A 22,053-nucleotide genomic window follows, 5' to 3' on the forward strand; every position below is an offset into this window, starting at 1 on the left:
GTATCAGGAGCACAGGGTGGGGGAGTGAGGGTAGAGTTCAGAGCCAAGAGTGCTCAGGGACTAGAACACGGGTAACCCGCCAACTCCTCAACCCTTTCCTTTTCCTCCTTCTGTCCCAGTGTAGTCTCTCACTTGGGCAAAGACACCGCTTTTAATTATTATTTTTTTTTATTAAAATACTGTTATACCCAATGGAATGCAGCAGCAGTCCTGGTACAGGGTGGCATAACAAAACAGCCATGTTTACATTTTAAATATTTACGATAACTTAAACATACAGACACACATCATGGTCTTTGGCAGAAAACGTTCACAGCACAAAAAATACTTTAAAAGAAATACCAAATATTAATCCAAAATATATTAAGTTGTTTTTTTCCTTTCACAATATTTTTTTGCCTTTTTTTTTCCTCTTTTTTCTTTTTGCTTTGTAAACAATGCACATGAACCAAATGTATTTTTCAGCTTTAAAGAAGGGTGGAGGGATTTTACAAAAATATGCAATTGTCCAGCAAATGCAAATGTTTAAAAAGGAAACTTGAGGAATCATGGGAATAAAAGAACACATACCGAACCTAAAAACAGTAAAGGCAAAAACAAAGATTCAAGGAGAACTAAAAACAGTCAAGACAAACTACTAAAACCCACCAATCGGTCCTGGGGCTGAGCTGGGGGACTCTGTAAGACCGAAGTCAAAGTCACTGCTGCTGGCAGGCTGTCACGGGATGCTTTGCTCTAATTCCAAAGCACTGGCCCTGCTTCAGGGCACTGCTCACCAGCAGCTTGAGCAGCCAGCCTCACGGGCGCCATTTTGTCGTGGGCGCTCCATTCATAGGATGATTTGAGTCACACCTGGTTGCTCACTGACCAGTTTTCACCAGCAGAGCTCCCTCTCCCAATCCCTCCAGGTAGGAATAAAGACTCTGATGGGAACAAGGCAACTTCTCCAGTTTCCCTCAAGAGAATTGGTGCTGGGAAGCCCTCCATGGCAGATGTCTGTGTGTGGAGGCTCATTTCGTCTGGCTCAGGGTTCATAACCAAACCGACAGAATGTCCCAGGGACAGGAGCTGTGGAGCCATTTCAAGAGGCTGGTGATAGGGGTCCCACGGGCATTTAAAACAAGACTCAAGGTGGAGGAAAAGACAGCCAGCGTCATGTGGATCAACCAGCATCAAAATCCATGGGCCAAGAACTTGAGAGGGGGAGAGAGCTGGGAGGCTAGTCAGCCGTTACAGGAACCGTGGTGGCAGGGACAGGGGAACAGAGAGGGCACAAATCTGAAGCGGCATGCTTCAATCTTCTGTTCCACAAGAAAGGGGTTATATACAAACTGCACAGCTTATCTCAGTCCACTCAAACGGCCCCTACCCACTCCAAGTGAGGGGGCAAGGCTGTGGCTTCTGCAGGGCTAACACCCTCAACAGTCCCCCGGAGATGCAAGTCTCAGTGATCTCAGGGAGGCAGTGAGGTGCTGAGTTGCTGAGGAGCAGATGAGGTGGGCTGGGACCACACTTAGCCACAGGGGAACAGCACGGCCGACTTTGTACTGAACCAGCCCACCTGGTGTCCATGGGCAGCCATCTTGGCAAATCATTCTCCTAAACCCATATATCCCCTCCCTCCCTGCCTGAGTGCCAGCTGGGGGGCCAGAGAGGGCTCAGCTCCCTTCTGGGTTTCCAGTGGGGCTGAGAAGCAGGGTCTTCAGCATGCGGGTGTTCTCACAGCTCCCCTCACCCCTGCAGCATCCTTCTTAAGCCCCGGGCACCAGACGGTCACTGGGAATGAGTGCCTGGTTGGGGAAAGCGGGGCAACAGCAGTTGGAGGGGCTGCTGGAATGGCCGAGAATGGCAGAGGGCAGAGGAGACAGGGAATGGTTCAGAGTCCCCGAGCACTACCTCCTTCAGATCAGTATCTCCACCATGTCCGACAAGTCCTGGACTCTGGATGTAGCAACAGAGTCTGGAGAGAGACAAGAGCACAGGCGAACGCCAGCAAGTGTTACAAGATTGTCCTTTTAAATCCTGGCACATTTTTAAGATAGGATCTCCCTTCACCAACGTTGCCTCCCTCAGCTGCCCAGGTGCCCAGGTCCCCACCTCCCCTTGGCCAACAAAGCACAAGGCTCAGCGCCCCCAGCTCTCCACCCAGACAGTCAACGTCCAATGCGGAAGACATATGTATTTATAACTTTAAACTGGTTGGAGGCTCGGAGGGAGGGGGAGCGCTGAGCGAGGGAGGGAGGGAGGCTGCAGCATTCTTTCCGCGCCTGTGGTTTTCTGGGACCGTGAAGCGTAGGCCCACACCCGAGGGCTAATGTGAAAGGGAAGAAAAGATTTAAAAGGCATCTTCTCAAATATCTTTGTCTTGGACTCTTTTTAAACAAACTCTTCTAACTTGAGATTGCCATCAGGTCACCTGCCAAGCTGCATGATCTTAGATGCTTAGATCGGCAATGAAATATGTAAGGAAGGCCACGAAAGAGGAGACGAAGAGCCTCCCGCACGGGCGCTTTCCTTCTGAACTCGGAATCTGTCTGTAATCAGGCTTTTTAGTTCCTCCCATCCGTGCATCCAACCAGCCCTCACGTCCACACAGAGGTGGCCCACACAGCTGCTCGCCGGGCACTGTGCACGGCTCCCCATGGAGTGCAGTGAGCCAGAGGGGTCTGAGAACAAAAGGCCTGGTGCTCCAGCTCACACCCCAGTGCGCCCGCAGCCCTGCACGCCACAGAAGTCCAGGGAAGGGGGACTTACCCAGTGAGGCTGTCCTCTGGCCCCCGCTGTACCCCAGGAGGCTGTCGGGATCCAGTCCTAGGCAAACGGCAGCGCTGTCCGGGGGACCGTCGGTCTGGGTGCTCCCGTCTCTGCTCCCGTGTTTGGCATGAGCAGGGAGGGGAGCTGCAGCCACTGGCTCCTCCTCAGGGGCCCGGTCTGCTGCAAAGGCAGGAGGCTGACAGTTACTGCCTCATCCACAAGTGGGAGCCCCATGAAGGACACTTCAAATTAACCGCACTAAGTGGGGGCATGAGGTGGTACGGGTTGCTCTTGAGTTGCAAGAACTTCAATGAAGAGTCAGTGCTCCTGTTTCCAAATAGGAATAACTATCAGGTTGGATTGGTTTCCAAACCTCTTTAAATGGCAGAACCCTTCTTAGTGGATTAAATCTTAGAACCAGTGGGGACTCTTGGATTTCTATGGCATCTGCTCAGAGGAGCGGAGGAGCTTGCCTGGAAGGGACATCTGCACAGGAAGCTCTATTTCTGCTTAAACGGCAAGTGGCTGGGATCCAGGGTGCGGAATGTATGGAGATGGGCACTAGAGCATGCCCCCTCATGCCAGCAGGACAGCTGTGGGCTGGTCGGTCACCACAGCCAGCGTGTAAGCTGGCTCCCTTGGGCAAGGGGTCAGGAAGCCGTGACTCCTCTGAGCCGCAGTTGTAGGAGCAAAGGCCTGACAGCAACCTAGCCCTCTATCTGTGCCTCCCAGCCGCCTCCTCTCACCTGTAGCCAGCCGGGCAGGCGCATCCACTTGTCGCTCACTAGAGGAAAGAGCTTGCCAGCCCTGGGTCCCTGCCGCGGCAGCCACGAAGACAGATGGCACAGACTTGGCAGGCCTCAGGGAGCCCTGGATGGCCTTGCCCGGGTCTTTCCTGGAGCGCTGCTGAAGGACCTTGATCACCGCATCCTTCTCCAGGATCTGGGCATGGAGCACCTTCAACCTGAGGGGCAAGAGGCCATGCCCACATGGTCAGACCCGCAAACCCAGTGGCCTCCACCCCTCCCCACCTGGGAGCCAGGCTGTACTCTCTCGCCCTTGCAGCAGGGGCCAGGAGGGGGCCTTCAGAAATGTCATCACAGTTCTGAAATCCGAAGCCCTGAAAATACCAGTGCATGAGGCACAGGGCCCTTCTTACGCCACCAAAGGCAGGTCAAGGGGTGGGGTGGATTCATCTGATGACAGCAGTGGCACGACCCTTGCCCCATGGGATGATATCCCAGAGCTGCTGACCATCCAATGGGCTCAGTTGATGTGCTTGTGCTTTTGAGTCAGACATAGGTCGAACAGAATCTATGGGACCTCTGAGGTTTTTGGAGAGAAAATACTAGCTATCCCAAGCCAGGGACCTAGTCCACCTTCCTTCTGGGGTGGCACATGGTGTGGACTCCGTTGGAAAGTCTTATTCTCTGACTGACTGGGGGTGGGGGGAGCAGGTAGAGGCCAGAGCCTTGGATGGCATCCGACACCTCCACAGCCAAGGTCTCCTGGGCAGACTAAGGACTCGGTGGGAACTCTGGGAAAGAACATGTGCGTGATGCCTGGTGTGCCAGACACGTGGGGATTGGCCCAGAAGCATGAGGGACTGCTGAGCCTCATGGGCAGAGGGGTGTTTATCAGGGACTAAGGGCACAACAGGGATTGGACAGTGCCACCACCCCCCCCACCTCAGGTGGCCTGGCCGGGCCTGCAATGCCAATGCCCAACCTGCTTTCCATCTCTTGCTGCCTGTGGCCACCGGTGAGCAGGCCCTCGTTGAAGCTGCTGCTGGGCGAGGGCTGGGGGGAGTGTCGGATGAGAGTGGTGTCGCGCTGGGCGGCGGCCGTGGCGGCTGCGTCCATGGCAAACTGCCTCATGGCACGCTCCTCCAAATACTTCTGCTCCCACTTGGTCATATCCGCCTCTAGCGCCAGGATTTGCTCCTCCTTCTCCCGCAGTTGCTCTGACAGCCGCAGGGCGCTGAGCTCCGGGGATCCACTGTTGCCACCGGCACCAGGGGGGGTGCCTGCCTGTCGCTGTGGAGAAAGGTGCACGGTGATCAGGGGCAGAGAGTCGGGGTGTGGCAGCCACAGGTCCTCACCCCTGCCCGAGGGCTCTCACTTATGCACAGGGCCTTCCGCCGCCATTCCTGGCACACCTGCCCCCACACCCCCATGGCCAAAGAGGTAGGAAAGATCAGGCCTGCCTTTGCATAGGGGACCCGAGAAAGTATCCTCCAAATTGGGCAAGGGGTGCTCTTAACAATTACACCATGACAACTGGTGTAGACCAGAACCCGCCTGGGCAGACCAGGGCTTGTGGTCACTCTACTTCTGCAGGAAGGGCAAAGTGGAGAGCAGAGACAGAACTCTACCTGGTTTGTAAACACCAGAGTTACTAACACAGCCCAAAGTGAGGATGAAGACTCAGGACCTGGGTTACCATCTGCCCTCTCCATGTCGGGGAGACACCTAAGAGCTGGCTAGTCTCCCGCATCAAGGCTCCTGGCCGCTCGCTCTAGGGACCAAGGATGCCAACCCCTGCTGCTGCTGAGGACCAAAGCCCAGGTCTTGAGTCCCCAAGGCCGGCACCCAGCCCAGAGGCAAAGCCTCTTCTAAGGCTGGTGGCTGGCAGGAGCTGGGGCAAGGCTGGAACAGGACTACCCTTGCTTTTCCAAGAGCGCCTCCACCTGGATCTCAGCAGGGCCTCCCAGGGCTTCAGAACTGACCTCCTCAGCTGCCGCCCACCCCCTGCCCCCTCGAGGGGTCTCTGAGCTCACCTGCTGTGCACGCAGGGCCTTGAGTTCCTGCTCTAGGCGCGTCCGCAGACGGAGCTCCAGCAGCTCCCGCTTCTCACAGGCAGCCTGAAGCTGTCCCAGGGCTTGCTGCAGCCGCTCCACCTTCTCCACGTAGGCCTGCTTCTTGCGCAGCTCCTCCTCGGCTCGCGCGGCCCGGCCCTGCGCGTTGCTCAGAGCCTGCTCCAGCAGCTCTGCGCGCCGCCGCTGGTCCTCGATGGCGCCGCGCAGCAGGGCCATCTCCCGCTCCAGCTTCTCCTGCTCCTGCTGCTGCTCGTAGCCTGCAGTGGGGAAGTGGGGGCGCTCGGTCAGGGACGGCCACCAAGAGCCTACCACGTGCTGGGCTCCACAGAGGAGCATGACTGTGTGTCATCCTTGCCACAGCCCCAGCAGTCAGGCACTATTATTACCATTGCCATTTTATGGAGGAGGTGCAGTGTAAATCACAAAGGGCCCTTGCAGGAGTAACTGGGCTACACTTCCTCTCTGCTGGGACACGCGCAGCCCCAAACACTGTCTACTTGTGTCGGGTGTCACCATTTCCAAAACACATTCACAATATTCCTTGAGCCTCGTGACGACACTAGAGACTGGCCAGACAGATGAGAAGGCGCAGGTGGACTGTGCAGGACCATCCGTTCAAGTGAGAAGATGAAGAATCGGGAAGAAAAGAAGCACATTGGCTGCACCACGAGCCAGGCACTTACACGTCTTATTCCCCTGAAGCCTTCAACAGCCCCTCGAGGTAGGATATGTGACCCCTAACATATTGGGGAAGAAACACAGGTGACTGGTGCTGCTGAAGTGGGGACCCAAGTCAGCCTGGCCTCCAAAGGACCAGGCTGCTTCTGGCTGTGGTGGGAGGCCCCCACACCCAGAGGCCTCTCAAAGTGGGCTCCAGGACTCATTCTGTGGACGCAGGGCCCCCCAGAGTAGTGTTACATTGCCTCCCCTGGTCTGGGGGAGCACTGAGATGTAGGTAACACGGCTCGTAATGAAATGCACTTTGCGGCCTAATGAAAATGACTGTGGTCCAAAGATTTTTGTCTAAGGTCCTAACTATCCCGACTTTTAAACCACCTTTTTTGCTTGCCAGGAGAACTCTGCTCAGGGACCCACTTCACACTGTGGGGCCAAGCAAGGCCCAAGCCAGACCATGCCATCCTCCAGCGGCTGCTCTAGGTGGAACTCCACCTCCCATGCACCTGCCTTTGAGAGTGCAGCCTGGCCCTCCAGAGGGTGTTGGCTGCCTGCCTTACTGGACGGTGGAAGGGGGTGGGCTCTGGGCCCTGTCTGATGAACTCAAAGGCACTGTCTCTAGAGCAGCACTGTCACGGTACAGTGGAATTTTCTGCTGTAATAAAATTGTTCTATACCGTGCCAACCTGTGCAGTAGCCACGAGGCTCTCGTGGCTATCAAGCTCTGGGCCACATGTAGCTACGTACCTATCATATAGGACAGTACAGGTTCTGGAATAGAAGAGTGAAGGCTTGGGACCTGGGTAGGCCAAGGGAGGATTCATTTACTTAGGGCCCTGGGGGCAGGAGGAGGACACAGGGAACCCAGGTCAGCTCTGGCTCAATCTGGCTTTTTTCAAGGCTGGGGTCAGGCTGGCCTTACTCTTTGGTGTGGAGGGAAAAAACGAGGAAGCTCAGTAATATTGAAATTGAAGCATCCACAGTGGGCTGACTTAGCATCTAATAAGCGTTAGGGCTGGCAGAGAGAGTAGATTAGGGATTTGGGCCTAGAGACAATGACCTCTTCCTGTACATGCTCACAGAGCCCAGAGCTTACAGAGCTTACAGGCAGCAGCCTCTCATCCCAGCCTTACCATGACTGCCCCATCTTTTAGCCCCAGAACCTGAGGCTCAGGTTCCCAAGGGAGACAGAGAGCTAAGAGAGCTAGGCCTCAGGGTTCAAGGCCAGATCCCCAAGGAGGGCAGGGCCAGACCAGAGCAGCCAAAGCGGGGGGTCTGTACCAAAAGCAGGTGGCATTGGTGACAATGATCACACGTTCCTACTACTGTTGACTGAACCCAGAAAAAAAGTGAGGTCAACCAGAGACATTTTCCCTGGGAATTTTGTGTTTTCTCCATGGGTATTAAGGAACAAGGAAGAGCTGCTTGGCTTTCCTCAGCCCTTGGGGAGGGGTGGGGGGACCCAGCCTTCTGTTTCGCAGCTTCCTGCTGCCTTGCACAACCTCTAGGGCCCTGGCAGGGCCTGGAAGGCCTCAGCCTCGGCCATCCCCAGCCACCAGGATGAAACCACAGCCTTGTCTTGTCTGTTGGGGAGGAGAGCTCCTGGGCTGGGGTGGGAGACGAACCGGGAGACAGGGAGGGGGCCAAGGGCAGACAGGAAGGTCGGGCAAGCTGTGCAGGAAGAAGGGGGATATGCCTGTCTTCCGCCTTGAAAAAAGCCACTGACTCAGCCCCACCAGCTCAGCCCCTGTTCCTTTGTCCCAGTCGCTCTGGGCTGCGCACGGGAGGGAGCGGCGGGGGGCGGGCCTGGAGCGGAACAGCCCGGCAGCTCAGGAATGCCAGGCATCCAGGTCACCCGACGCTTTGAGATTAATGGCTCCAGTGAGGAGCCAAGAACAGCCTAGCGCTCGCTCTCCGGGAGCGGAAACGCCTCCAGGCCGGCCTCCCCCCTCGCTCCTCCTCTGCCGGCTCCCAGAAACCTGCCTAGTGACTTCCTTTCTGCAGCAGACAGCGTTGCTCCCCCATAGCCTACCCTCTCCTACAGGATGCCCCCATTCTGCCTCCTGCCAGCAACCCATGCCCACACTCCCAAGGGCTACACCAAGGGCTGCTCCCTCCCTGTCCTCCCCCACCACCACCTCCCTCCCAGGGACCCAAAGTCATTGCCACCTCGCTTGGTTCAGCAGGGCCTAGCCTACCTCCAGCTCAGCCCCCACCTCCAATCCCTCCAGTGTTGCGTTCCCCCAGTCGTTGCCCTGGGCAGCCCTGTCCAACGCTCTGAGCCCTCCTTAGGGAAGGAGGAGGTGCTGCCAGCCAGGGCTCAGTCCTCAAGCTGCTCCCCGACTTCTGGACAGCCCCTACTCTCCAGGCCCCTCACACACAGTAAGCTTCCTCCAAGCCACCCTCACCAGGACACTAGCCACCCCCATCCCATTTCTCTGGAAGTGCCCAAACACCACTACAGCACAGTAGGAACTTACTAACTGCCTCCCTGTCTCTTCTGACTGCTAGAGCTTCTTCCTGCTGCCGAGCTCAGGGCTTCCTTTAGTGCCACTCCACGCACCTCCACCTGAGCCATCCCACTGCCTCTTTCCCTGTGGGCAGCTCGCTGCCCCTGCCCTCCCCACAGAGCCTCTCTCTCAGGCCAGCGGGGACTTCCCAGTCACTAGCCTCCAAGGCCAGGGACACCTCTGTTCCCTTGAATCCATGGCTGGAAGACCCTGCTCCTTTCTCAAGCTCAACCCCTCTTGCTTGACCTCCCTACCCTGGTACCTGGGCCTGCTTCCACCCTCTGCCCAATTCCTGACAGCAGCTTAGCATGCTTCTGCTAATGAACAAATGACTGAATAGACTAGTCAATAGTGAATTCATCCACTGTCTTCCAGAAGCTTTCCACCACCCCTGTGAGAGGAGCTTCCTAAACCCCTTCTTCAGACTGCACTGCTGGTTAAGCTCCAGGAACCCACTTCCGGTTGTCTGTGGATACCTCCACTTGGTCACCTTGCTATGGCCCAGTTGCATCATGCTCCCCAGCTTCTCACATTCCAACTGGGCCCCCCTCACCTTTCTGCTGCCTGGAACTCCCTGGGGAACTACTTCTCTCTGCTGCCATTTGCCTCCAGGGCTATCTGGCCTCCCCCACGGCCCACTGCACCTCTAGTTGTGAAGGATACTGTAGGGACTCAGCAGCACAGCTCAGCAAATCACTGCACCCCAGCTGTCCCTCTTGTATCCACTCATCTATCCAGTAAATACAGAACCAGCTCTTATTCCTCAGAAGCCACCCCTCCCAGCCAGGACAGTCCAGTGCCGGGCACATCGGAGGCATTCAGAAATCCCGTGCTCAAAGCACTGCTTTGACAGGTAGGAGGGCCAATCCTCCGTGTCCACAGCCCCTGCCAAGGTCTCCCCACCCGCACAACTGTCCGGGCACCTGAGCGGAAGCCCTACTCACTCTGAGCCAGCAGCTTGGCCACCATGTCCTGACTTCCTGCCTGGGCCTCTTGGGTCTTGGTTGCCAGACGGCGGTTTGCAGATTCCAATCTCTCTGTTTCAAATGAAGGAAAAATGTTTTAAGGAAAGATGTGTGAGTCTCAGGTGAAGCTGCCTGCCCGGGTGTCCCCTGGGGTCCCGTCTGTGGGGCTGCACCCTCCAAACCAGGGCCGGGCTGAGAGGGAAGCCCTGGGTACATTCTGGGCCACATGGGTGAGGGTTCCACGAGAGTCTCCAAGGTGCAGAACAGACACGAGCATCCCCCTGTCAAGATGGCTCCCAAGGAGTTTCAAACTGGCCCCCGTTGAGCCAATGTACACTTATTTTTGCAGAGGGCAGAGGTTCTGAGTCCCTCCCTAGGCCAGAGGAATCAGGGCCTCCACAGATGCTCACCACCCTCATCCTGCATGCCCTCTCTCACCTCTAAGATCCCTGTTGAAGTCCTGCAGCCTCCTCATCTCACTGTCCATTTTGTTCCGCATTGTCTTCTCCAGGGCCTCCCGCTTGGAAGAGGCTCTCGTCAGGCTCTCGTGGGCCTCAGAGAGCCGCTGGATTTCACTTTCCAGCTGCAAGAGGCAGACAGGAGAGCTGAAGGAAGGGGAGAGATCCCAGAGAGTGTGTGGCATCAGGGTCCCCTCCACAGGCCCAGGCTGCTCTGCTACTCTCCAACAGAAAGGGTGACAGAGGAGAGGATAAAGGCAACAGCAAAAAATCCCGGTGGCTACAGTGGGACGGTCAGAAGCTTGTGGCCTCCAATATGAATCAGATACTAGAACCAGCAAGCAAGGGTCCCCTCAGTTGTGCCAAGGTCCCGATGCTGACTGAACCCAGGGCCAGGGACTCTGGAAGTAGCTGCCTCAGAGGGACTCAACACAGCTTTCCTGCGCCCAGCGTCCAGAAAGAAACATTTTACTTTTGTCCAGTTTCTACTGAGAATCTGAGCCCAGTGGGCCAGGAGTGGGCACAAAGACTCCAGCCATGTTCTGGGGGTTTGAGCTATCTGGGACACACAGGATCGCCACAGGAGGCTCGAGGCCACCTGCCATGGCTGTGAACACACAGCTGATAAACCTTCACAAAAGAACGGGGCACTAGCCCCCAGCCTGAGCTGCCTCTGGCTGGAGTATTTCCTCCTCTGGCCATCGCCGTCCACTGCAGAGGGCCAGCCTGGCCCCAGCTGCCCCTCCCACTTGGCTGTTGGCAGGTCCCGCACGTGCTCCGAGCTGGCCTATGATTCCAATACGTAGCTCGTTTTTTCCAAGAGGAGGGGCTTTCTCTTTGGCCAGGGCTGGCCTAGAACAGACTTGCTGTTGTGTGGGGGACACAAAGGCCTCTCTGTGGGAGGTGTCTGCGGGGGGGCTGTGTGTGTGTGTGCAGGGGAAGGGTGTGCAAGGAGCTGGTGAATGGGCTCTTTCTAATCACCACTGGCCAGCAACTGCTCACACTCCAGGCCTGCTCTGCTGGCCTTGAGGCTGCTCCCCAGCTGTCTAGAGTCAGTGAGGGAGGGCACAGGAAGGACGAGGGGGTGGGCAGCAGCTCTCCCCCACCCCGCCCCTCTGAGGCCCCAGCAGGGCCTACCTTCTCAATGCGGCCAGCCTTCTCTGCTGAGCTCTCCAGCTCCCTCTGCAGCCTCTCATTGTCCCTCTGCAGCCTGGCATTCTCCCTTAGCACCGTCTCCATCTGGGCCAGGTGGGCACTGCCCGAGGTGGCAGAGGAGGCCTGGGTGCTTGCTGGCCCCTCTCCCTCAGGTGGACTGAGGGAGCCTAGGGGGCCATGGCTGAGAGCAGCTGGGTGTGGCAGCAGGGTGTGCTCCTGGGCCTGCTGTAAGTACTGGTACTGCTGTTGCTGCTGGAGGAACACAGGGGGCACCTGGGCCTGCAGAATCCTGGGGAACAGAACAGACGGTGTTCAGAGCCTGTACAGATCCCCATGGCTCCCACCCCTGAGCAGCCCTGAGTGGCCCAGCCCCCTGGCATACTGGGGAGTCTCCACACAACATGGGGCAGTGACCAGTGGGGAAGGCCTTTTCCACACTGTGTGTACTCAAGACTCTCAAGGGCCAAGGGCGTGGTGCTAGCAGGGGTTAACATCAGGATGCTTGTTTCACCCCCAGCCTCACTGTGGCCAAGGCCTTGGGGATCAGCCTGAGTAGTCCTGGACCTTAGGAGCGACCAGTACTTAAATAAGGCATCTTAAGCAATGCATGCTTGACCTTTCTAATCCACAGAAGGTTCTTTTTGGGTCTGGAGGCCACATCAATCATGCCTGAGCACAGAACCTTCCAGGCCCCTGGGCCACTTGGTGGCTGGGCCCCAGCAGCTACCCCGTGTCCGTTCTAAGCCTCTTACACTAGCACCTGCCAGTGCAGCACGCCCACATTTTTCTCCCTCCTATTTCAGGCCCCGTCACCCGTTGCAGAAACATTTTTTGAGTAGTGTGGCTAAGGGCAGAGTGGTGACATAGATGTCGGGGGAAGAGTCTGAGCTCCAAAGCCTGACAAAATCAGCTTTCAAATCCCCGGGGTGCTGACATGCCTCTGCTCCAGGAGGGTCAGCATTTCCAGCCTCAAGGGGCTGGCCAGGCCTACACAAAGCCTGGCAGGATGCTGGGCCTACAGCACGTGCTCCCACAACGGCGGCCCATCCTCTACCTCTCCCAGTGGTAACTGCAGCCTACTGTCTGTTTAAGGAATAAATGTGACCCACACACTGGGTTTTCTTAGGCGCAGGGGCCACCTCTGGACCACCGCAATAGCCCGAGTTTAGGGACAATGTTCCACTGGCCTCTAGTGATGCTGTAATCTCACCCTCAGAGCCCCATTAAGGGACAGAGCAAAGAGCAAGAGGTACACGGGTGGAGGCTGGTCACAGAGCCTTTCTGGGGCCTTGTGACTCCAAGTGTAAAAGAACAGACTGCCTCCGTTACGCCAGGAATTTTCCAAGTCCCAGGAGCTCCATGAGAGTTGAATTCCACTCGTGGGTCCATCACCTCAGCACTTATGCCCTCCCCCATAGTCTCCTCTCCCCTGCTCCCGAGGACCCTAGGCTAAAAGAAAAGTCCCTCCCCCAAGTTCCCAATGAACAATCCTTATGTGATCAGCTGAAACGAAAGGCTGGACAGATCTATTGCTCTCACTGTCTAAGGCAGAGCTACCAGCCAGGGCTGAGCAGAGGGTCCCCACTGGAATGTGCGAACTCTCCCTGCACTGCTAAATGTGGCATTCTCGGGGTTGCTTCATGAACTTTCTCCCCCCTGCACCGGTCCAGGCAGACACAACTGGCATTCTTTGGGGATGACTTAGCTCTGAGAAAGAATAGAGTCTCCTTTCCCTTCACACTTGCTCTCCCTTCCCCTGTTCTGCCCCTCCCCTCCCTCCCTTTTTTGTTCTCCTGTGGTCTACTTCCTTTCCACGATATTATCTTTTCCTGACAGGGTTCAATAAGGCTGCTCCCAAAGAAGAAACCCACGACTCAGCTTCCGAAACTCTCCCTGACCAAGCTCTGAGGAAGGAGCTAAGGTGGAGGGGGCACGAGAGGTGGAGGTTGGAGAAAACCCACAAGGCTCCATCCCCTGGTTCCTCCATACCAACACCATGGCGTCACTCGTTTCTCGAGAGCAAGGAAAGGCATCTATCCCAGGAAAAGGCCCAATGGTGGGAAAGCGGGTGACTAAATGAAGACTCAGCAAGCATGAAGAGAACCAGACTCTGACCTCGAGCCTTCCAGAGGAAAGGAGGCTGCAAATCCTCAGGCCCCTCTAGTGGGGTTTCCTGGACCAGCACATGGGGAGATGCGGTGTGTGAACTGAGCGGTGTGTCCGCTTCTCAGAAGGGGTCGGACCAAGGGAGAAGCCTGGGGCAGAGCCGCATTTCTAGGAACCAGTATTTCTGCAAACCCTTTCGGCTTTCTGTCTCCTCCTGGTCTCCTGCTTCCATTCTTGCTCCTCAGAATCTATTCTCTCTACCTGCAGCCTGAGGGACCTTTTTAAGGAGGTCAGCCAAATCATATCCTCTAAAGGCTTTCCTTCACACTCAGAATCAAACTCCATGTTCCCCAGCAGCCTTTTCCAAGGCTCCCCAGAAAGGGGCTCGCCTGGACCCCCAGTCCTCTCCCACTAGGGGCTCCAGCCACCTGCAGCATATGGGAAAACAGGAAAGGAAATGCAGAGTAGCAAGAGGGCAGCTACTGCCCTGGTATAGGTTAGGGAGAGGTCTCTAAGGAGGCCATCTGGTCCTTCCTGCCTCCAGTTAGGACTGCCTCCCACTAATCACAGAAAGCAGACTGTCCACTTGGACTTAAAAATCTCCAGAGAAGGAGGTCCCACCTTCTCCCTACTTAGCTTGGAAACAGTTTGGCAATGATTCCCAACCCTTGTCTTTAGCAAGTTCTTTCAAAAACCTAACCTTTAACCCCCTACTGTAACTGGTAGCCCCTGGGAACCCTAGTTACTTGACTGCTACAGCTAATCACACAGTGGCATTCATCTCCAAATTAAAGCAAGAGACACCAGTAAGTTCTCCTGTGACGTGGACTAAGTCCTGCTCTCCTCCAGGCATCAGCTCCTCCTTCTTGGGAAGGAGAGGGGTATCAATGGCCTTTCTCTGGGGCTTACCAGCCCTGGCGCAAGGTTTGTCTGGAGGGTCTCCACCCCGGGGGAAAACCCTACTGGAAGAAAAGTCAAGAGCTTGAAAGACCAGGGTGGGCAGTTACCTGACTTCGGCATGCTGGAAGTGTGGGCTCCCGCGGGTGCGGTACCGTGGATCGGTGACAGCAGTGGCAGTCTCATGAGCTAGCATAACGTGTGGGTACTGAGGCGGAGGTCCACGGGGCTCTGGGCCCTCGGCTGGGGGACCCCTGGATGCAGGGCCCTGCTGATTGCGGGCCAGCTGCGGGAAGCTGTGGGAGGAGCTCATGTGGCTGGGGGCCCGGGCACCGTTCCTCTCCAGGGACAGCTGCAGGAGCCGTTCACTCAGGGAGCGCACATGCCCATGCCTCAGCTCCCGCAGGGCCTCATCCTGACTCCGATTGCCTCCTGGGGCCCCTCGGGGATCCCGGTCCCCGACATGTGGCCGGGGCCCCACCTGCTGGGCCGCATAGTACTGCGAGTGGGCTTTCGCTTCTTCATAGGTGGGCAGCTCCTCACCCTTGCTGGGCTGTGGGCACAGCCGGTAGAGGGTGTTCTCTGCCAGGTGCGTCTCACCGCCCTGGTGCTCCTGGCCCTGGGGTTCCTGCCTTGTGGCTTGCTGCAGCGCCTGAGTGTCCTCGGGTGCCAGGATCTCCACGGAGGCTTGGGGGCTCCCGGTGCCCCCGACCCCGGCCCCACCCCGCAGGGCCTGCTGTTGGATGGCCAGCAGCGTGCGGGTCTCAGTCAGGTTGCCATAGCGCAACTGCTCCTGGATGAGACGGTGCAGGACTGTCCCAGAGGAGTCTTCCAGCGTCCTCATGCTTCCTTGGCTGGCACACACCCGCCTGGACAATGGCTGGTGGCACCTGCCCCCAGGGCACCTGGGAGGACAGAAAGAAGCTCAATGAGGGGGGGCACATGGGAAAGAGGACCGGGGGTACTTTCCATTACAGTGTGGTCCCAAGCACAGTGGTAAAGAGCCAGGCTGGGGGGGGGGGGGGCATCACACAAGCCTGGGCTCAATTGCCAATGCTGCCACCTACTGATTAAGGCACGTTACCTAACCTGTGAGACGGTTTCTCCATCGGAAAAATGTAAAGAATAATGCTTGCCTCATGGAGTTGAAAATTCAATAAGGCAATGGCCGCTGAGCTCCTGGGGCACTGTAAATCCTTGGCAAAGGATTGCCATTACAGTCATAGTCACGGAGCCTTACTAGGCCTAAAGAAAGACACCAGTGACTTCGAAGGTCATCACCCACCCAGGAACCACAGCCTTCTGCAGTCAGCTTCCCATAGAAAAGGCTGATGAGGGACTCCAGGGCAGGGGTAGCTCAGCTCTAACCACTGAGCGGGCCAGCCCAGGGGTAGACAGGGCCCCAGTTTATTGGCAGGTGATAAAGAGTGAGTCCAGCCTAGTAGAAACCCCGGGCAAACAGCCCCGAATGCAGTGCAGCATGCCTGAGCCCTAGCCTTGGCACAGTTAACTCACCACCCTCTCTACCCCCTTCACCATGCGGAATCCTCGCTGTCACGGAATGACCTTGGCAGTCACTCTGCAAGGTGAACAGGAAGAAGGAAAAAATGCATCTGGTTTAGTGAAGAAGGGATGAGAGGAGAGAGGCTACAACAGAACCATGGTTTTGTGAAATGAGGCAAAAAGAGGCCACCCATCAAGGTTTATGTGTCTGTGTGCTCACGGCCACTGCATGGGTGCTCCAGGAAAAACAGAGGATGGCACCATGTCTTTGATTGTATGACTGTCCCTCCTACACACACACTTGCTACTTAGAAAAGACCCCGAAGGTCCTCTGCCAAAGAGGGGCTGGGCACTCAGCATCTTGACATCAGTAACACAGATCTGAGCCAACTGGAGGAAGGGAGCAAGGGAGAGGCTCTTGGCTAGAGGGAGCTGAGGCTGGGGGCTGGAAGCCTAAAGTTCAGGCCTATCTCCCGAGGAAGGTATTCCCTTCTGAGCTTGGGCTCTCAGCAGCTCATGTCCTGGAAAGCTGCCCACCTCACCCGGCTTCCTTCCCACCGCCTCCTCCAACACAAACCTCCAAACTAGATATAGGGAAAACCAAACAGAACCCACATCTCCAAAGGTCCTCATGTCAGGGGGGAGGGGAGTGGGGAGAATGTGGCCCCTCCTCTGCCACAAAACCAGCCCCAGGGCCCTGCTGCATTCCGGGTTCAGAAGGTTGGCAGAGCAGCCATTGGCAATCTCCTCCTTCCTCCTGGCTGCCCAGAAATGAGGAGAGGGAGATGCGTCTGAAAGGCATCTCTGTACCCATCCTTCTTGACACCCAATCCTGTCACCTCTCTCCCTACACAGAGTAGGTGTGGAGGTGCAAGACTCCAGAGTTACCAGAGGCAAAACAAACTGCAATCAGTTCGCCCTAGAGTTTCATCCGCGGGGAATTTCCTAAAATAATCCGTCTGGGCTGACTCCTGCTGAGAACGACGGAGTTGGGGGGGGTGGGAATGCAGAGTTTTCTGGACAGATTCCTGGTCTCCTCCAGCAGCAATGCGCCTGGGAGCGGGGAACACCTCCGGGGCCTCTCTGTCCTCGTCAGACCCCTCAGATGCACATTGTTTCGGCTGAGCCGTTACTAAAATCTGGGACCACCACCCCGGCCATGCACCTTTGCTGCACCAGCGCACCCGGCTCCCTGCAACCACCGCCACCCCTTCCTAAGTAAGCTCGCAACTCCGGCTCTCGCTGGGGCTCACGCTCGCCTAAGGAATCCAAGCAAAGGTCTCTAAATCAGATTGCATGCCAGCCCGGGATCCCGCCCTACCCGGACTCCAAGCCGACCACGAACACCCAGAGGCCGCCGGTGCGCCTAAAGCGAGCAGGCGAGGGTAGCCGGTAGCCCACGGAGGTCTTAAGCGTCGCGGGTCCGCCTCCCTCCCAGCCTCCCGAGCCCTCTTTGTTTTCCAAATGCTCCAACGCTGACGTCACCGGGCTGGACGGCCGGCTGCATTCTTTCTAAGTGAGAGCCATTCCGTGGCTCCAGAGAGGATTTTCCAAGGAAGACAAAGAGGAATTCTTGGACTAGTTGGGGGCAAAGACACCTGTAATCCCCACTTAACCAGTTCAACCCCAGGGCCCTGCAACTTGAACTCGAAGCGGCGCCTCCTGCCCTGTTCCGCGCCCCTCTCCCCAGCCCACGACGCAAAACAGAGGACCCGGCTCTCCCCAGAGGCTGCCCCCTCCCCCCTCCCCAGGGGACCGGCGCGCCAGCCAGAGCCCCCGACCCAGGCGCACCGCGCGGCGCCCGCAGCGAGGAACTGCCCCGGGCCGCCGTTGCGGCTTCCTCGAAAGGGCGCACTTCACCCTGAGGACGCTTGGTGCGTCGGGCTCCCGCTCCCGGAAAAGGGCGGGCTGCGCGGGGCTCTGGCTCCGGCAGGACGCGTCTCTCCCGGCCCGCGCGCTCCTCGAAGCGCCCAAGCCGCCTTCCTTACCGCGGCGGCCCGCGGGTGCTCGGCGTAGTCAGACCCGACGACCCGGCCCGGCCCGGCTCGGCTCAGCTCGGCGGCGGAGGTGTGCACTCGGCGGTGGCGCCGACGCTCTGGCCGCTCGGGCCCCAGCGCGCAGCCCCAGGGTCGGCCCGCGCCGGAGGCGGCTGCTATGCCAGGAATGTGAGAGTTTCAGGTTCCCCCTCGGGATCAAAGCGAACCACAAATAACCTCTCAGCGCGCCGCCCTCCTCCGCCCTCCGCCGCCCTCCGCCTCCTCCCGCTCCCTCCTCCCGGCCCCCGCCTTCCTCCCGGGAGGCGGCGCTGCGGGCCGGGTACCCGGCCCCTGAGCTCGGTTCCCGGGCGGCTCGGAGCCCTCCAGGACGCGCTGCGCCTCTCCCGCCTCCCTACCCCAGCGCCACGCTCTGCCTTCGGGGCTGCTGGGGACGAATCCCCTCGGCCATTACCGTCCCCCAAACCCTTCCCCTCCATCCACTCACTCCTTCATTCCTATCCGCGGGACTACACCCGAAGATGGACAATCGTGTGTCCCTGAGGGGTTCTGGGTTTGCTGCGGGAGAGGGGCTGGTGTGTGTGTGTGTGTGTGTGTGTGTGTGTGTGTGTGTGTGTGTGTGTGTACACAAGGGGAGGAAGACTGCAAAGATGTCCACACCAGCCTGGCTTGAACCCTACCCCGGGCGCAGAGGAGACTGCTTCCAGCTCCAGTCTCTTCCCTAACCCCCACTGCTTTCACCGCCGACGGCAACCTTTGAATTGCCCTGGTATTGTTTACAAACACCTTCGACCGCTCTTTTAGGGCCTGTCTCCACAGGAAGTGTGAATCTGGGTTGAAAATCTTCCGGTTAATTTGATCCACCTATAAGCAACTGAATCACCCGCCGCCAGGCGCTCTGTCCGACTCTTCCGGAAAAAGGTACTAATGGGCACCCCTAAATTTCCGCAGAGCGCACGGTGAGCCACCACCCGCTTTTCGCCTCGTCATTCCTGTCAGCCCTCCCAGATCATCCTCCCAGGGAGTTCTGTTATCATCCCTGTGTTATAAATGAGGAAACCAAGGCTCGGGGAGGTTAATTAGCTTGCCCCAGGGTCACACAGAGCAGAAGTGATGACGCCAGGTAACCATTGGCTGCTCAGTTTTTCATTCTCAAAACCCTTCCGTTGCCACCAGGATCCAGGCTCCCTGTAGAGTGACGGGGCAGACCCTGGGAACCCTCCTCTCTCCCTTCCAGTCTCTCTGTTCCCCCTACACCCCTGCCGGTCAGGGGCCTTCCCTGACGTCTACCTCTGTTGCTCGCGCTCTTCTTCATCGGATGAAGTGCTTTCCTCTCTCCTTAGGACCCTTAACTCCCCCACTATCCACTGGGCTGGTCCATCTGTGCCGGCACACACCTTTTCAGACACACTGTGCCCACCTGCCCTTACCGCCCCCCCCCCCCGCCTTTCTTCTCTATGCCCAGTTCCAGGTGCGGTTCCAGAGCCCTGACCACACCGGGCCTCCCAAATCTGCATGTGGGGGACTCATGCCCCTGTCCACTGGGAGAGTCAAGGCTCAGTCCTACCCCTCAGTAGGGTCCTCTGCTCCTTCCCTCACCATGGAGTTCACAAGTCCCAGATTTGCTGGAGAGACCAGGGACAAGAAAACTTTGTAAGTTCAAAGAGCTATTTGCTAGCCAGGGACATTGTTAATTTTTAATAAATCCCTCCCCAAAAATGTGTGTATGTGTGTGTGATTTACTCGTTAGCCAAATATTGCATTACAAATAATGACTGGCTCTGAGACAAATGAGAAAATAAGTCATTTATGCCAAGCTAAGGGATATTTGTCCATCCAAGGCCCATCTTACAAAGAGAAGCTAAGGCCAATATGCCACTGTCCCAACTAGATACACTTGGTAGAAATTTTAGAAATGAAAAGGAAGAGAGAAGAAGAGGTCCTCAGATGGCCTTACCCTGTGGACAGCATTCTTGGAGACACTTGGTGGAGGTCTGAGAGTAGGCAGGGACACGTGCACTCAGGGGTTGCAAAATCAGGGGAAAGGTCATATGGTACAGTCCCATCTCTCAGGGACACTTGGGGGGGGGCACCTGACAAAATGCTTGACAAACATTCTCGAAATGGTTGAAGAAAGGGGCTGCTCAGGGGCGCCTGGGTGGCGCAGTCTTTGTCTGCCTTCGCCTCAGGGCGTGATCCCGGCGTTCTGGGATCAAGCCCCACATCAGGCTCCTCCGCTAGGAGCCTGCTTCTTCCTCTCCCAGTGCCCCTGCTGTGTTCCCTCTCTTGCTGGCTGTCTCTATCTCTGTCAAATAAATAAATAAAATCTTTTTAAAAAGGGGGGGCTACTCAAGGCTGCTAGAGTCAAGGACGTACATCCCTGCTGCAGATCTGGACGGGCCTCTGTGAGTACTCACCTCTGTGTCCCAGAGCAGCAGGAAGGGGGAGGAATCCCAAAACCTGGGTGGAAAATGTATACACATTGCTTTCTCCTCCCCCTCCTCCCCTCCACATTCACCTTCTCCTTCTTCCTCTTCTTCCTCTTCTCTTTCTCCTTCTCCTTCTCTTCTCCTTCTCTCTGTAAGAAGGACGGAGGGCAGGGCCTCCCAGGCAGGGCAGAGCCAGGGGCCTCAGTGAAGTCTGCCTGAGCAGGTTGCCACACCGGCTGTGCAAGGTGGTTGGGTGAAAGGGTCACCACGGCTCAGGAGTGCCAGAGGCAGGTGTGCGCTGGTGGGCACCGGGTTGGCCAGCCAGCTAGTACATACATCTTCACTTAGAGGAGGGGAGGAGAGGCTCAGCTAGTGAGCCGGTGATTTCTTCCCCCCAGCTTTGTCCCTCTCCTCCTATCTTGTCCCCTTCGCTCTTACACCCCTCCCCCTGCTGGTAATGATTCTTCCCAGATGACAGTGTGGCTGACTGGTTCTGGAATCTTGCCCAGGAAAGATGCAGAGGTGACCCAGTTCTCAGGTAAGCCGGTCTTGATGCCTTTGCTCTGGAGAGTTCAGCTCCTAGGGGTGTGGTTGCATCATGGGCGTATACGGGGCTCAGCAAGGGATCCTCCTTAGCCTAGACCCGGGCGCAGGCTTGGGTCTGTGCCTGTGATATGCCTCAGTCTGGCAATGTGTCCTGCTGTACCCGACAGGGATATGAAGGCGGGTTTTGAGCTGGGCTGTAACCACCGTGGAGCTGGAAAGACAATGGTCTCCTCATTTCCCAAATCGTTGATTGGTGGAGTAGGGGCTCCCAGGTCCAGGTGGCAACATCAAAGGAAGAGTCTGCTGGTTGTGAATTCTCCCTTCCAGCCTCCCCTGGACACTTACTGGGGCAGGTTATGGGAAACAGGAAGCCCACCAGAATCAGGAGTGGGTAGCAAATTCACAGGAAGAACCTAGACATGGGGATGGGAGTTCCAATGCTCCAGTTCCAAGAGCCAAGCTAAGAGCCTTCTTCTCCTTGTTCTTCCGCATTCCCCCTTCTCTGTGCCCTCCCCATCCAGGTTTTTTCCCCAATCCTCTCCTACCACTCCCTTCCCTTCCACTCCAGGTATCAGCCCAGAATCGCCATCAGGCATGGGTTGCCTCACGGAGTCTGTGTGTTTGGGTAAGTAATTCCTCCAGACTAGGAGCAATGTTGAAATTAAGCCCCACAGTGGTTGAGGTAAGAGAGTGCTGTCCTAAAAAATGAAGGAGCCCTGACTTTCCAGGCTTTGCACATATCACTTGAGCTCTTCCTAGTCTTCTAGTCTTCCTTTGTGCCCCCCCCCCCCCGACTTCTGATGTTCCCGCAAGCCCAAGGCTGGGATGATTCCTGCAGGTGGTGCGGTCCCACACTGGGGAGGGAGCTCTGAACACTGCTCCCATTTCCTCCGCCTGCTCTGGGGCTATAACAGCCCAGAATCTCCACAGTCCTCAGTCCTGTGAATAAGCAGATAAACCACAAGAGTGTACCCTTCAGTTTATTCTTACCTGAGCAGCTGTCATGCTGGGGCTGGGGATCTAAGAACTGGCACGTTCAAGGCAGTAAAGAAGGGAAGATCTTTCTGAAACATTGATGTGACCCCAAATTCCTGCCTTTTCTGCAAAGCTGCCTTGTACTGAGTGGGTCCCGGTTTGGTGGACGCGCTGCTGCTACTTGGGAAGACCCTCTCTGTTACTGGCAAGAGGCTGCAGGGCACGTAAAGAGCCTCCTCCAAACCCCCGCCCCGCGGCCTTGCAGGGT

At 56.9% G+C, this 22,053-nt stretch overlaps 1 protein-coding gene and 1 long non-coding RNA gene across 5 annotated transcripts in view; one reads left to right on the top strand and one right to left on the bottom strand.

The window, feature by feature from the left end:
- LOC123788394 (uncharacterized) overlaps window positions 1-14,325 on the top strand; it is a 96,828-nt gene extending 82,503 nt beyond the window's left edge. Inside the window, exon 7 of the long non-coding RNA XR_015727874.1 lies at window positions 13,172-14,325. This is a non-coding gene — a long non-coding RNA (uncharacterized LOC123788394). The remainder of the gene's footprint in view (window positions 1-13,171) is intronic.
- Window positions 146-18,033, bottom strand: AMOTL2 (angiomotin like 2). Of its 4 annotated transcripts, none has more exons than XM_045791803.2 (10): window positions 17,830-18,033; window positions 14,449-15,243; window positions 11,318-11,624; window positions 10,161-10,305; window positions 9,702-9,794; window positions 5,534-5,829; window positions 4,483-4,790; window positions 3,501-3,718; window positions 2,755-2,931; window positions 146-1,960 (listed from the first exon to the last, which is right to left on the bottom strand). In XM_045791803.2, the coding sequence occupies exons 2-10, from the start codon at window positions 15,180-15,182 to the stop codon at window positions 1,902-1,904; spliced, it is 2,337 nt and encodes a 778-aa protein (XP_045647759.1). In that variant the 5' UTR covers window positions 15,183-15,243; window positions 17,830-18,033; the 3' UTR covers window positions 146-1,901. The 4 variants fall into 4 exon arrangements, with proteins under 4 accessions (XP_045647759.1, XP_045647757.1, XP_045647758.1 ...); XM_045791801.2 differs by having other exon boundaries at window positions 2,755-2,934; window positions 17,830-18,032; XM_045791802.2 differs by lacking the exon at window positions 17,830-18,033 and adding an exon at window positions 17,163-17,546 and having other exon boundaries at window positions 2,755-2,934.
- Between the last annotated feature and the right edge of the window lie 4,020 nt (window positions 18,034-22,053).

The sequence above is a fragment of the Ursus americanus genome, chromosome 20 (assembly GCF_024610735.1).
Source record: "Ursus americanus isolate L20-20 chromosome 20, mUrsAme1.1.p, whole genome shotgun sequence".
NCBI lineage: Eukaryota > Metazoa > Chordata > Mammalia > Carnivora > Ursidae > Ursus > Ursus americanus.